The sequence below is a fragment of the Heptranchias perlo genome, chromosome 5 (genome assembly GCF_035084215.1).
Source record: "Heptranchias perlo isolate sHepPer1 chromosome 5, sHepPer1.hap1, whole genome shotgun sequence".
Lineage (NCBI taxonomy): Eukaryota > Metazoa > Chordata > Chondrichthyes > Hexanchiformes > Hexanchidae > Heptranchias > Heptranchias perlo.
The window spans coordinates 132,911,005-132,926,279 of record NC_090329.1 but is presented as its reverse complement, the minus strand read 5'-3'; the positions used below and the strand labels follow the sequence as shown (position 1 = coordinate 132,926,279).

At 45.0% G+C, this 15,275-nt stretch overlaps 1 protein-coding gene across 1 annotated transcript in view; it reads left to right on the top strand.

Annotated features, from left to right (window-relative positions):
- LOC137322209 (dynein axonemal heavy chain 8-like) overlaps positions 1-15,275 on the top strand; it is a 1,675,662-nt gene that overhangs the window by 112,399 nt on the left and 1,547,988 nt on the right. Inside the window, exon 6 of the mRNA XM_067985325.1 lies at positions 10,875-11,064. Coding sequence (XP_067841426.1) covers positions 10,875-11,064 — 190 coding nt within the window. The remainder of the gene's footprint in view (positions 1-10,874; positions 11,065-15,275) is intronic.

Sequence of the window (15,275 nt, the reverse complement as noted above, 5' to 3'; positions counted from 1 at the left end):
TTGCCAAGGCAATCACCGTGTTCAGACAGAGAGGTGTCACCTGCAGAACCCCCGAATACACATTCAACAAAATAACAAACAGGAAAAAAAACAGAGAGAGGCAGAAACATCCGGAAGGCAGAGAAAGCCAGCAAATGACCCATTATATTAAAAACAGATAACATTTGTTCGCTGGTGGGGTAACGTGTAGCGTGACATGAACCCAAGATCCCGGTTGAGGCCGTCCTCATGGGTGCGGAACTTGGCTATCAATTTCTGCTCGACGATTTTGCGTTGTCGTGTGTCTCGAAGGCCGCCTTGGAGTACGCTTACCCGAAGGTCGGTGGATGAATGTCCATGACTGCTGAAGTGTTCCCCGACTGGGAGGGAACCCTCCTGTTTGGCGATTGTTGCGCGGTGTCCGTTCATCCGTTGTCGCAGCGTCTGCATGGTCTCGCCAATGTACCATGCTCTGGGGCATCCTTTCCTGCAACGTATGAGGTAGACAACGTTGGCCGAGTCACAGGAGTATGAACCATGCACCTGGTGGGTGGTGTCCTCTCGTGTGATGGTGGTATCTGTGTCGATGATCTGGCATGTCTTGCAGAGGTTCCCGTGGCAGGGTTGTGTGGTGTCGTGAACGCTGTTCTCTTGAAAGCTAGGTCATTTGCTGCGAACGATGGTCTGTTTGAGGTTGGGTGGCTGTTTAAAGGCGAGTAGTGGAGGTGTGGGGATGGCCATAGCGAGGTGTTTGTCCTCATTGATGACATGTTGAAGGCTGCGGAGAACATGGCGTAGTTTCTCCGCTCCGGGGAAGTACTGGACGACAAAGGGTACTCTGTTGGTTGCGTCCCGTGTTAGTCTCCTGAGGAGGTCTATGCGATTTTTTGCTGTGGCCCGTCGGAACTGTCGATCGATGAGTCGAGCGTCATATCCCGTTCTTACTAGGGCGTCTTTCAGCGTCTGTAGGTGTCCATCGCGTTCCTCCTCGTCTGAGCAGACCCTGTGTATTCGCAGGGCCTGTCCATAGGGGATGGCCTCTTTGACGTGGTTAGGGTGGAAGCTGGAAAAGTGGAGCATCGTGAGGTTGTCCGTGGGCTTGCGGTAGAGTGAGGTGCTGAGGTGCCCGTCTTTGATGGAGATTCGTGTGTCCAAGAAAGAAACTGATTCTGAGGAGTAGTCCATGGCGAGCTTGATGGTGGGATGGAACTTGTTGATGTTATTGTGTAGTCTCTTTAGTGATTCCTTGCCGTGGGTCCATAGAAAGAAAATGTCGTTGATGTATCTGGTGTATAGTGTTGGTTGGAGGTCTTGTGCAGTGAAGAAGTCCTGCTCGAACTTGTGCATGAAAATGTTGGCGTATTGGGGTGCGAATTTGGTCCCCATGGCTGTTCCGTGTGTTTGGGTAAAGAACTGGTTATCGAAGGTGAAGACATTGTGATCCAGGATGAAGCGGATGAGTTGTAGGATGGCTTCCGGAGATTGGCTGTTGTTGGTGTTGAGTATTGATGCTGTCGCAGCGATGCCGTCATCGTGGGGGATACTGGTGTATTGTGCCGAGACGTCCATCGTGGTGAGAAGTGTTCCTGGTTCAACTGGTCCGTGGGTACTGAGTTTTTGTAGGAAGTCTGTAGTGTCGCGACAGAAGCTGGGGGTTCCCTGTACGATGGGTTTCAGGATACCCTCGATGTATCCAGAGAGGTTCTCACACAGGGTTCCGTTGCCTGATACGATGGGACGTCCGGGTGTGTTGGCTTTGTGTATCTTTGGGAGGCAGTAGAAGTCTCCCACGCGGGGATTACGTGGGATGAGAGTGCGTAGGATGCTTTGAAGGTCTGGATCGAAGGTCTTGATCAGTTTGTTGAGCTGGTGGGTGTGTTCTTTGGTCGGATCTGCGGGTAACCGTCTGTAGTGTTCCTGGTTGTCCAGTTGTCGGTATGCTTCTTTGCAATAGTCTGTTCTGTTCTGTATGACTATGGCTCCTCCTTTGTCCGCTGGTTTGATGACGATGTTGCGGTTGGTCTTGAGAGCGTTGATGGCGTTGCGTTGTGCTCGGGTGATTGCCTTGGCAACGGGCAGTTGCAGGGGCATTCTGTAAACACCATGTATTGTTCTATATGTATAAATGCGTAGGCTTCGAGGAGCTCCTGAACATTTACCTGAGGAAGGAGGAAGCCTCCGAAAGCTTGTGAATTTAAAATAAAATTGCTGGACTATAACTTGGTGTTGTAAAATTGTTTACAATTGTCAACCCCAGTCCATCACCGGCATCTCCACATCATAGTTACAGATTGCCATTTTGAAAATGACCCTTTTATCCCGACTCTTTGTTTTCTGTTAGTTAGCCAATCCTCTATCCATGCCAGTATATTACCCCCAGAACCATGAGTTCTTATCTTGTGCAGTAATCTTTTATGTGGCACCTTATCGAATGCCTTTTGGAAATCCAAATATACCACATCCATTAGGGATGCAGTATATACACCCTGTCCGTTACTTCCTCAAAGAATTCTAATAAATTTGTCAAACACGATTTACCTTTCCTAACACAATCTTCTTGATTGTATTATGAGTCTCCAAATGTCCTGCGACTCCTTCCTTAATAATGGATTCTAGCATTTTCCCAATGACAGATGTTAGGCTAACTGGTCTATAGTTACCTGCTTTCTGCTCACTCCCTTCTTGAATAGGGGTGTTACGTTTATGATTTTCCAATCTGCTGGGACCTTTCCAGAATCTAGTGAATTCTGGAAGATTACAACTAATGCATCCACTATCTCTGACGCCACTTCTTTTCAGACCCTCGGATGCAAGCCATCAGGTCCAGGGGACTTGTCAGCCTTTCGACCCATTAGTTCACCTAGTACTTTTTCTCCAGTGATAGTGATTGTTTTTAGTTCCTCTCTCCCCATTGCCCCTTGATTTTCTACTATTATTGGTATATTATTCGTGTCTTCTACTGTGAAGACAGATAGAAAATATCTGTTCAATTCCTCTGCCATTTCTTTGATTTCCATTATTATTTCCCCAGCCTCATCCTCTAAGGGACCAATGTTTACTTTCGCTACCCTCTTCCTTTTTATATACTTGTAGAAGCTTTTACTGTCAGTTTTTATATTTCTTGCTAGATAACTCTCATAATTTACTTTCTCCCTCTTTATTATTCTTTTCGTCATCTTTTACTGGTTTTTAAAGTTTTCCCAATCTTCGTGCTTACCGCTAATCTTTGCCATGTTGTATGCTTTTTCTTTTAACCTGATACCATCCTTTACTTCCTTAGTTAGCCACGGTTGGTTCACCATTTTTGTGGAGTCTTTCCTCCTCACAGGGATATATTTTTGTTGCGAGTCATAAAATATATTTTTAATACAGTAGTTTCAGACCCAAGATCCTCGCTCTCAAACTGGATGTGAAATTCTATCATGTTATGATCACTGCTTTCCAAGGGATCCTTTACTTTGAGATCATTAATTAATCCTGTTTCGTTACCCATTACCAGATCCAAAATGGCCTGTTCCCTGGTTGGTTCCCTGACGTATTTTTCTAAGAAACAGTCCCTAACACACTCTATGATCTCCTCCTCAGGGCTATTTTTACCAATTTGATTTGTCCAATCGATGTGAAAGTTAAAATCGCCCATGATTATTGCATTACCTCTTTTACAAGCCCCCCTTATTTCCTGATTAATATTTTGCCCTACAGTGTAGCTAATGTTAGGGGGCCTATCTACTACTCCTACCAGTGATTTCTTTCACTTGCTATTTCTTACCTGCACCCAAATTGATTCGACATCTTGATCTTCTGAGCCAAGATCATTTCTCACTATTATACCAATTTCATCCTTTATTAACAGAGCTACCCCACCACCTTTACCTTTTTTCCTATCCTTCCGTAATGTTAAATAACCCTGAATATTTAGCTCCCAACCTTGGTCACCTTGCAACCACGTCTCTGTAATGGCCACGAGATCATACCCATTTGTTTCTATTGATGCCGTCGATTCATCTATCTTATTACGAATGCTGCACGCATTCAGATGAAGAACCTTTAATTTTGTCTTTTTACTATTCTTTCCTATCCCGGCCCCATTTTCTAGTGCACTCTTATGTTTGTTCGCTCTGTCTCTTCCTGACACACTCTGTTTATCATTACCCCCATCACTTTCCTGTACTACTCCCTTGTCTTTTCTCTTTATCAATCTAAACTTCACCCCACCTGAGCCCTCCCCCCCTCCATTTAGTTTAAAGCCTTCTCTACCGCCCTAGTTATTCGGTTAAACAACGAACGGGAGGAGGAGGCTCTGTAAACATCCCCATGCTCAATGATGGCAGAGTCCAGCACGTGAGTGCAGAAGTCGAGGCTGAAGCGTTTGCAACCAGTCTACTCTCAATAATCAGCTAGGTGATGGATGGTGTTGTCGACAGTGCTATCCTGCGGCACTTACTCACCAATTACCTGCTCACCAATGCTCAGTTTGGGTTCATCCAGGACCACTCGGCTCCAGACCTCATTACAGCCTTGGTCCAAACGTGAATAAAAGAGCTGAATTCCAGAGGTGAGGTGAGAGTAACTGCCCTTGACATCAAGGCAGCATTTGACCGAGTGTGGCACCAAGGAGTCCGAGTAAAATTGAAGTCAATGGGAATCAGGGGGAAAACTCTCCAGTGGCTGGAGTCATACCTAGCACAAAGGAAGATGGTAGTGGTTGTTGGAGACCAGTCATCTCAGCCCCAGGACATTGCTGCAGGAGTTCCTAAGGGTAGTGTCCTAGGCCCAACCATCTTCAGCTGCTTCATCATTGACCTTCCCTCCATCATAAGGTCAGAAATGGGGATGTTCGCTGATGATTGCACTGTGTTCACTTCCATTGGCAACTCCTCAGATAATGAAGCGGTCCGTGCCTGCAAGCAGCAAAACGTGGTCAACATCCAGGCTTGGGCTGATAAGTGACAAGTAACATTTGCGCCAGACAAGTGCCAGGCAATGACCATCTCCAATAAGAGAGAATCTAACCACCTCCCCTTGTGATTCAATGGCAATACCACAGCTGAATTCCCCATCATCAACATCCTGGGGGTCACCATTGACCAGAAACCTAACTGGACGAGCCACATAAATACTGTGGCTACAAAAGCAGGTCAGAGGCTGGGTATTCTGCGGTGAGTGACTCACTTCCTGACTCCCCAAAGCCTTTCCACCATCTACAAGGCACAAGTCAGAAGTGTGATGGAATACTCTCCACTTGCCTGGATGAGTGCAGCTCCAACAACACTCAAGAAGCTCTACCAACTAGAAGGACAAGGGCAGTAGGCACATGGGAACAACACCACCTGCACGTTCCCCTCCAAGTCACACACCATCCCGACTTGCAAATACCTTGCCGTTTCTTCATTGTTGCTGGGTCAAAATCCTGGAACTCCCTACCTAACAGCACTGTGGGAGAACCGTCACCACACGGACTGCAGCGGTTCAAGAAGGCGGCTCACCACTAGTTTCTCAAGGGCAATTAGGGATGGGCAATAAATGCTGGTCTTGCCAGCGACGCGCACGTCCCATGAACGAATAAAAAAAAAACCCTTACTACTTCCTAAGTCATTAAGTTTATCCTATCCAATATTTCACCCTCCTTCTCCTTAACTATAATGTCTGCATCGTCCCTCATCTTCCATCTTCCACCTCCACACATAGGTTACCTTTTTGGTCTCTAATGGGCCCTACTCTTTCCTTAGTTATCCTCTTGCTCTTTATGTATTTATAAAACATCTTTGGGTTTTCCTTGCCAATATATTTTCATGCCCTCTCTTTGCTTTCCTAATTTCCTTTTTAATTTCACCCCTGCACTTTTTATACTCTCGGCTTTCTGTAGTATTGAGTTCTCGGTGTCTGACATAAGCTTTCCTTATCAAGACCCACAGGGGCTGCACTCAGGAAAACAAGTCCTATGGAACACCTACCAACCAATATCCTGATCTTCTAATCAACAGTATCTTCTCATGTATCAGCATCTTCTCCTGCTCACTCATGGTCTTTGTTACCCAATGCAGTTCCCTTTAGCTCATTCTCTAAATCCTAGGGTGAGTGACCGAGTTGGTGCTTGCCTGGGATAAAGTGAGCGACTGCCTGTGCTCTGAATTGTTGGCTGGGCTGAATACATCGGGGCTAGTTCTTCTTCTTTGGCACCAGGGAAGATCCTCCTTAACCTGTCTGGAACCTTTGACCAAACCATCTTCCTCCAATGCCTTTTCTCCATTGTCCAGCTTTGTGGGATTACCCTCACTATTACCTATCCAATCGTAACCAAAGTATCTCCAGAAATGGTTTCTCTTCCCGCCTCTGCACTGTTACCTTCAGGATCCATCCTTGGTCTTCTCCCTCATCTACATGCTGCCCCTTGGTGACATCATCCAAAGACAAGGGGTCAACTTCCACACGTATGCTGACGAACACTCATTTCTACCTCTCCACCTCCCCCTCAACTCCTCCACTGCCTCTGTTGCCAAAATGCTTGTCCGACATCCGGTCTTGGATGAGCTGCTAATTCCTCCATTAAACATTGGAAAGACCGAAGCCATCACCTTTGGCCCCTGCCACAAACTACATACCCTTGATACCAATTCCATTACCTCCCCAACCACTGTCTCAGGCTGAACCAGACTGTTCACAATCTCAGCATTCTATTTCACCCAGAGCTGATTTTCTGACCCCATATCTTCTCCATCACAAAGACTGCCTAGTTTCATTTCGGTAACATGGCCTGCCTCCTTCCCTGCCTCAGACCATCTCCTACTAAAACCGTCATCCATGCCTTTGCCACCTCCAAACTCGACTATTCCAATGCTCCCCTGGCTGGCCTGCCATCCTTCATGCCCTGTAAATAATGTCAGCTCATCTATAACTCTGCTGCCTGTATCCTATCCCGCACCAAGTCCTGCTCAGCCATCACCCCTGTCGTTGCTGACCTACATTGGCTCCAGGTCCCCCATTGCCTAAAATGTACAATTCTCATCCCTTCATGACCTGGCTCCTCTCTATATCTAACTTTTTTCAGCCCTACAACCCCACCTTGAACTCTTCATTACTCTGACTGGCCTCTTGGGCATGCCTCCTCCCTTCGTGCCAGCGTCGGCGACTGTGCCTTCAGCAGCCTCGCTCTGGAATTTCCTCCTGAATTCCTTCTGCCTATCCACCTTTCTTTTCACCTTTAAGACTCTCCTTAAAACCACCTTTCGGATCAAGCTTTTGGTCACTCCTTATATCTTCTTCTTTGGCTTAGTGTTCTTTTTTTTTCTTACCCCTCTGTAAAGTGCGTTTGGCCTTTTTGTTCCACATTATAGGTATTATATAAGTAGTGGTGGTAATGGTGGCTGTTGCTGCTGTAGTGGTATACAAACCAAGGAGGTCATTCCTAGATTTCTCAGACAGGCAATGTGTGAGAAGGCTGCATTTCCCACTGGGATGAGATTTATGCCAGCTGCTGGTCTCAGATTTGCCAGTTTCTACCAGGGGCACAGCTTTATCAGTGGCTATTAAATTAACAACAGCTCTTAATTTTTATGCTCCCAAATGATTCCAGGGAACCTTGGCTGATCTCAGTCAAGTCTGATCTGAATCAATTAAACGGGTCACAGCTGCCTATTTTAGTTGGGCATCACCATGTATATCCTTCCACATGAACCCAATAAAACAGAGAGCATGTGCATTCAACTTTTACCAAGTGGTAGAATTCCCCAGGTTCAGGATGTTTTTCAGGACTGAGATGGCAATCGATTAGGGATGCTAATGTCTTTAAAATACCTGCTTTCATCTGCACTTCTCTTGCATTTGCAAGAGTGACAGATAGCTTCTTCATATGCTGGCATCAGAAAGGGCCAGAGGGATGGAACCACAGTGTCAATGTCCTTAGAGACAGCAGTATCACGAGTTACCACACCTGGCAACCAACTAATCCTGGGCACTGGCTAGTTGGATTAATATTTTGCTTTTGTTACGGAGATAGAAGTAATGGGCTTGGGTCCGGAGCATCAGCCAAAATGCAGATACGAATGGACACAGAGGGAATTCAGGTTACATAGGCATGACAAAGGTTAGGAGAAGCATGTCCTGGTTTTAAACAGAAGATAGAGGGGAGATGATGTGAGATAGGTCAAAGTGAAAGTCAGAGGTCCTGTGGTGGGATGAAGTTGATTTGTAGACAGGACATTCTGGAGGGAAATGCATTGAGGGGCAGTGTATGATCTTCTGGCAGAATCCAAGGACATAATAGTGGGTGGGGTAAGAATGATGAGAAAGAGGTTGGCAAGATTAGACCCCAGCAGGCACGCTGGTCGGGAACGTCAATAAAACAGGAAGATGGAGGCGGTTGGGGTGTTGCTGGTAAGGAGATACTGACTGCTGTCTTGATGGCCTCATAAGACAATGCCAAGACAAACACAATGGATAGCTGTTGGCTTATGGAAAGAAGATTCAAGCCTGGGACGGTGGGAGTAGAGTAGAAAGGCAGAGGAGAAGTAATGGGTTGGGGTAGGGCTGAGTGGGAGCAAAGTACCCAAGAGGGGAGAAATGAAAGGTGGAGTCTGGATAACAGGAGGGGAGGGCCCAAGAGGGGCAAGAGAAAAACAAAGGAAGAAAGAAGTAATGGGCTTCGGTGTAGAGTGGCAGCCAAAATGCGCATGTGAATACACACTGTTTACCCTTCGATATAGGTACCTGTAGGTAGGGGTTTGATGGCATCTATAATACAGGACTCATGCCTTCTATCCTCTCCACCTCTATAACCTTGTCACCCTCTTCCTCAAAATGAAAGAAAGGAATTCCTAAAGGGAAATCAAAAATATAGATAAATATGTAATTAGTTACCAGAATGTGGCTAGCGAAATTTACTGGCAAAGTTCTCAACTGCCTCACTTACTCTTATGTTATTAAATTACCTGCAAGTTCTCAACAAAACTTAAGCAATACCTTTCATAGTCCTCTCCCCCTCCCCCGAAAGTGATGGTACATAGGAAAATACATCAGGGAAGGAAGCCATTTACATGTGGTGGGGCAAACTCAGGGCGCTTGGCTGCATTTTGAGTCCTGAGGCCTGAGGAAAATCCTGGTTGCCCCCATTTTACTTCTTTCTCAGCCTTTGCCTGATATTGGGCAGGCTTCAGGAGGAAAATCCAGGCCCATGTATCATTTTCAGTAATCAGATTTTCTTGATATAATTAGAAAGCATTTAATTTGAGGTAACTAATTAGAAGGAGGAGATGCAGAATGTCATGACAAGCCTGCAGCTGATACATGCTGACCTATAGTTGCATCTATTGATGCCCTCTATGATCTTTTCAACCCAATCCCCACTTTCGGGTTGCAAAAGCTTCCTCCTCCTAAGGAGTGAAAGGGTGAAAGTTTGGAAGACTGCCAGCTGATACAGTTTTCGTTCTAGTATTATGAGCTGCCTTGGCCTTGAAAAAGAATGCAAAAAGTGAAAATTACGGTTACCATAGCTTGCAGTAAAACCCAGGTGCAGCCCATAATGGGTGTTAGGTTAGGTGCATACTCCAAGCAATTAGAGATTAAAAATTTTGTTTCTATACTCTTGGTAATGCGTATGGTGAAATTATACAACCCCAGCCCATGATTTTTCATTCCTTAATTGTAATGGATGTGACATCATACACTGCATCTGTTTTGTGATATGAATTTCTGATGTCTGCCAGAAGCACAGAAATGGAATTTGTATTCCCAGTTTCCATGTAAGGCATTTTGTAGGGTGACTAAATATATGTCTGTGACTAAAGGAAACTTTCAAGTGAAGGTGTAAAGGGCATCATGCTGCCTCCTAGGCACTAATGGTAAGCAATTCAAGAACTTTAACACAGTATAAAAGGAGGTAAGTGTAAGTGGCAGGCAAGCTTAGTACGGTGCTTTCTTGGAAGTTGTAGCTGACTCTTATTTTGTCTAACATGGTAATAAGGTCATTCATTACCCTTTTCCAGCACTGAGTGGCTGTGCCTGTGGTGTTGGGGTTGACATTGACTTCCTGGCCACCTCCTTTCCTTCATGAACAGTTCTCCTTTGGGCCGTGTTACTCTATTCCAAACAGGGCTTATCTGCTCTGTCTGACTTCACTCGGGAGCACTTCGACAACTGCATTGGACAACTTGGGGGCTTCCTTTCCCCTAGCAGACTTTATGGGCATTTTTGGGTAAAAAACCTTTTGTATGTGAATTCATATTGTTGGATGCCTGGCTCATTAAGCTGCTTTAAATCTTGCACCATCCTGCTACTTCCTGCCTCAAATGGGTGAGCTTCCAATCTGTGGTGCTCCTAATGCCTGTGGTTCACGCTGATTATTTCAATTAGATTGATTCCTGAAACAACAGTGATGACAGTTCACTTCGCAAGACCAAACGTGATCGTTGGAGGGTCAGTGCAGGTAGGCTTGATGGGCCTGGGGGAAGCACTCCTGCCTTTCTAGGCACCTACCCGTTAGTCTCGGGCCTTCTCGCCTTCATTCACGAGACGTAAAACAGAAGCCCTGGGAATCCCGGCCCCCCCAGGTTGAAATTGGGAAGTCCAGAAAAATGGAGGCCTGAAGTCTCCTTGAAAAGTTTTAAGGCCCCACCCATCTCCTGGGAGCAGGTTGGTCGCCCGCCCTGGTGAAAACCGGAAATGGGTGTGTTGGGGGCGGGCCTGAAATGGTGGCAATTTTCATTGCCCCCCGCCCCCAACTCACTTGTTTTTCACTTTTAAAATTGAGCCCACTGACTCTACCGGGTAGATAATCTTTAACTTTCTCTGTGTGGTGACCTAGACCAGAAACTGGGGAATGTGACCTCTGGTCATGTACTGCACCTTTCTAGCAGTTTTAGTAATACCTATGTTTGACTAACCAGTATGCCTACTTGCAGGAGGCATCCTTTTGCATCTTGGATGGTACTGATGGAATACTCACTGGTGCTGCGATTATGCTAGAAAATATTTTCTTGCCAGCTATTTCTGCATCTACAAACTGGGGAGCACTTAACCAATCCATACACGGGGAAAGAGAGAAGAAAGCTTTCAAAGATACTATTCGCAGATACATCACTTTCTTAAATGGTAAGGTGTTTTAACAGTTAAATCAGTCTGAGAATTACATGTTGTGACTAGATTATTAATCATATTATACCATTTAATCAGAAGCCAGTAGCAACATAGATATTATTTTGTGTTTGATCAATCAGCACAATGAAAGCATAAAAGTGAAGGAAAGCCAAAGGAGAGTTAGGTTTTCAAAGTACTCCATTTTGTAGAAGAAAATAATTGATTCTGGAGAATTACGATTGTGGCTCAATTAAATTACCAGTGGGAATTTCTATGCATCTTGAAATCGATCCATAGAAATAAATTTTAGTTTTGCAAGGTTTCCCAGCCTCAAATTGGCTCTTAGGCTTGTCCAAAGTTGTGGCCCTGCTTTTATGGAGTTACTCTGGGATGAATGGGGACAGTCCTATTCACCAGATCGGCCGAGCAGTGAGGGATCCCTGGCTGAAGAGTATCTTTGCTGGTAAAATCAGTTTTTAAGAAAATATTAATCAAAAATGTTCTGTGTCAATTATTTTCTTCTGTAAAATGGAAAAGTACTTTGAACAAGTAATTCAAGCATTCAACCTTGGCTTAGTGGTAGTACTATCTCTAAGTCAGATGGCTCTGGGTTCAAGCCCCACTCCAGAGACTTGAGCACATAATCTAGACTGACACTTCACTGCAGTACTGTTGGAGGTGTTGCCTTTTGAATGAGGTGTTAAACCGAGGTTCCACCTACCCTATTCGGTGGATGTAAAAGATCAATGGCAGTATTTGAAGAAGGAGCAGGAGAGGTGTACTGGTCAACATTTGTCCTTCAACCAATAGCACCAAAAGTGCATTATCCAGTCATTTTTTCAATGCCTTTTGTTGGACCTTGCAAATTAGCTCCCATGTTTCTCTACATGACAACAGTGATTACACTTCAAAGTACTTAATTGGCTGTAAAGCACTTTGGGAAGTCCTGAGGTTGTGAAAGACACTATATCAATGCAACTTCTTTCTTTTTTCAATAATTACCATCTTCAGTATTTCTTTTAAAAAGTCACAAAGTTGTTGCATAGAATTATCTTTCAATATGTTTTTATCTACCTTTCTGTTGATTTTTAAAAGTATATTTTTGAACTATTTTTGTGATGGTACTTCAGTTCTCTGCACTATCTGCTCAGTACTCCCTCCAAATCATTTCCATCAATAAATCACCAGAACTCATTGTTTACACAAAAATATTTTTGAAAGATCAAGAAAGAATATATAAAGTGCTGTTAAAGATCGTAGATAAAGGCACCTTAGCAATCATTGTTTAACATGATGCTAGCTGATCTCCCCTAGAATTTGTCATGCAGTTGTATAGCTTGACATGTGGTGGGCTCATGGTGAGGGAAATAAATAACCACAAGGCCGACTGAAAATAAATAATACAGTGGGAATGGGCCAGAAGGTAATAATTAATAGAAAAGGTATAGGCCACCAGGAAATAAATAAATAATCCAGGCCAGCATAAAAAAATATAATGAAGTGAGAACATGCTGTCAGGAAATATACAAATAATCCAGTCGGAACGGACACACGAGAAAGAATAAAAGAGTGGCCGAGAGTGGAAATGAGGAGCCAATAAGGGCACTGAAAGGACTTGGGGGAGGGGGAAAAATTGCTTCAGAGCTCCGACAGAAAACCCCCTCAACCACCTCAACAGGAAGGGCTTCCACTCCCTGAATGTACAGATTGTGTGTGACAACGTGCAAAGAATCGTAAATGTTAACGTTGCTGGAAGTTGTCACGATGCATATATAAGTCAACCCTGCCGACCCTTTTCAGGGAAGAAAATCATATCAACGGTTAGTTTGTGGGTGACAAAGCCTACCCCGTGCTCCCATGGGGAATGATCCCACTAAAAGTGATAGGAACAGCAGCAGAGAAGCACTACAATGAGGCACATACTTCTATCAAAGTGGTCATTGAGATGACCTAGACAGGCCGGCAGGGGCTCCGTCGTATGCTGCAGTTTGTGTGTCATGCATAGTTGTAGCCTACTGTATCCTGCATAACGTGAGGATAGGTTGCATAAACGGTTTGTATTCCCTTGAATTTAGAAAGTTGAGGGAAGATCGAATCGATAAAGGGATTCGATAGGGTAGATACAGAAACTACTTCCTCTGGTTTGGGAATCCATAAAATGGGGGCATAATCTTAAAATTAGAGCTAGGCCATTTAGGAGTGAAATCGAGAAGCACTTTTTCACACAAAGGCCGGTGGAAATCTGGAACTCTCTCCCCCAAAAGACCGTGAATGCTGGTTCATTTGGAAATTTCAAGACTTGAGATTGATAGATTTTTTAAATATCTAATCATACTGCACAGGAGGTTGTCATTCGGCCTCCCTTGCTATTTCCCCATAGCCCTGCAATTTTTTCCTTTTCAAGGATATATCCAATTCTCTCTTGAAAGTTACTAACTTTCAGGGAACGAAGGTTAGAAAATAAACAACAGATGAGTTTGGCAGTCCTTAAATGTATTTACCTCAATGCAAGAAGTATAGGAAATAAGGCGATGAGCTGAGGGCACAGATAGACACGTAGCAGTATGATATCTTAACTATTACAGAAACATGGCTTAAAGAGGGGCAGGACTGGCAGCTCAACATCCCTGTTACAGGGTTTTTCAGATGCGATAGAGCGGGGGATAAAAAAGGAAGGGGGTGGCAATTTCGAGGGGCAGGTGGAAGAAGTAGTAGTGGGAGAGTATTTTGGTGGTAGTGATCATAATACAGTTAGTTTTAGCATAGTTATGGAAAAGGACAAAGACAGAGCAGGAGTTAAAGTTTTCAATTGGGGAAAGGCCGATTTTACTAAACTGAGAAGTGATATAGCAGAAGTGAACTGGAAACAGCTACTCGAAGGTAAATCAGTGTCAGAGCAGTGGGAGACATTCAAAGGGGTGATTCAAGGGGTTCAGGGTAAACATGTTCCCACAAAGAAAAAGGGAGGGGCTGCCAAATCTAGAGCCCCTTGGATTTCGAGAAACATTCAGGGTAAGATTAGTCAGAAAAAGAAAGCGTATGATAGACACCGGGAATTCAATACTACGGAAAGTTTAAAGGAATATACAAAGTGCAGGGGTGAAGTTAAAAAGGAAATTAGGAAAGCAAAGAGAGAGCATGAGAATGAATTAGCAGGTAAAATCAAAGAAAACCTAAAGATGTTTTATAAATACATTAAGAGCAAGAGGATAAGTAAGGAAAGAGTTGGGCCTATTAGAGACCAAAAAGGTAAACAATGGGCCCGATATTAGGAAGACGGCGGGTTGGTAGCGGGGGGTCGACTGGGCGCGTGGGTAATGCGCCCAATGAAATCGGGATGCTCCGCACGCAATCGCAGCTTGATTGAAGGTACTTACCTTTGCTTCCGGGTTTCGCGCTGGAAAGCTGCGCAGTGGGTGACGGGCGGACTGCGCATGCGCAGCATAGGCTGTCAGCTGGAGGAGCCCTATTTAAAGGGGCAGTCCTTCACTGACCGATGCTGCAGAAAATAGGCAAAATTACAGCATGGAGCAGGCCAGGAGGAAGGCTGCTCCCAGGTTTAATGATGCCTCACTCCAGGTTTTATTGGATGGGGTGAGGAGGAGGGGGAGGACAGAGATCTTCTCCCCGGCGGGCGGGAGGAAGTGGCCTGCCTCTGCCACCAAGAAGGCCTGGCTCGAGGTGTCAGAGGAGGTCACCAGAACCACCAACATATCGCGTACCTGCATACAGTGCAGGAGGCGCTTCAATGACCTAAGTAGGTCAGCCGAAGTGAGTACACTTACTCATTCCCCTGCACTCCGTCTGCCACATCACCGCCCCCACCCCACATCTCCTTCTGCACTGCCAACACTACTCTATCACGTCACTCCTCACACCCACTCAAAGCTCATCCTCATCTTGCCTGCACTTACTCACCTCGCCAATACTCATCCCACCACTACCACTCAACCCAATCCTCATACAATGTCATGGCTTCATCTCATACTCAACCTCTCATGCATCTCTTTCACGGTCAGCCTCACTCAACCTGCCACTACCTGTGCTGCAGCCTGAGGGCATGCATCACATAAGTGCAGTTGGAAGCGTAAGGCAAACGCGTCGTGAGCAAGAAGGGGATGCACAAGGGTGTTTGAGGGTTTGTCATGGTTTTTACTTATATTTAATTTCTGATCAACTCACATTACATATTATATTGTCACCACTACTGCCACGTCTTTGTGAAT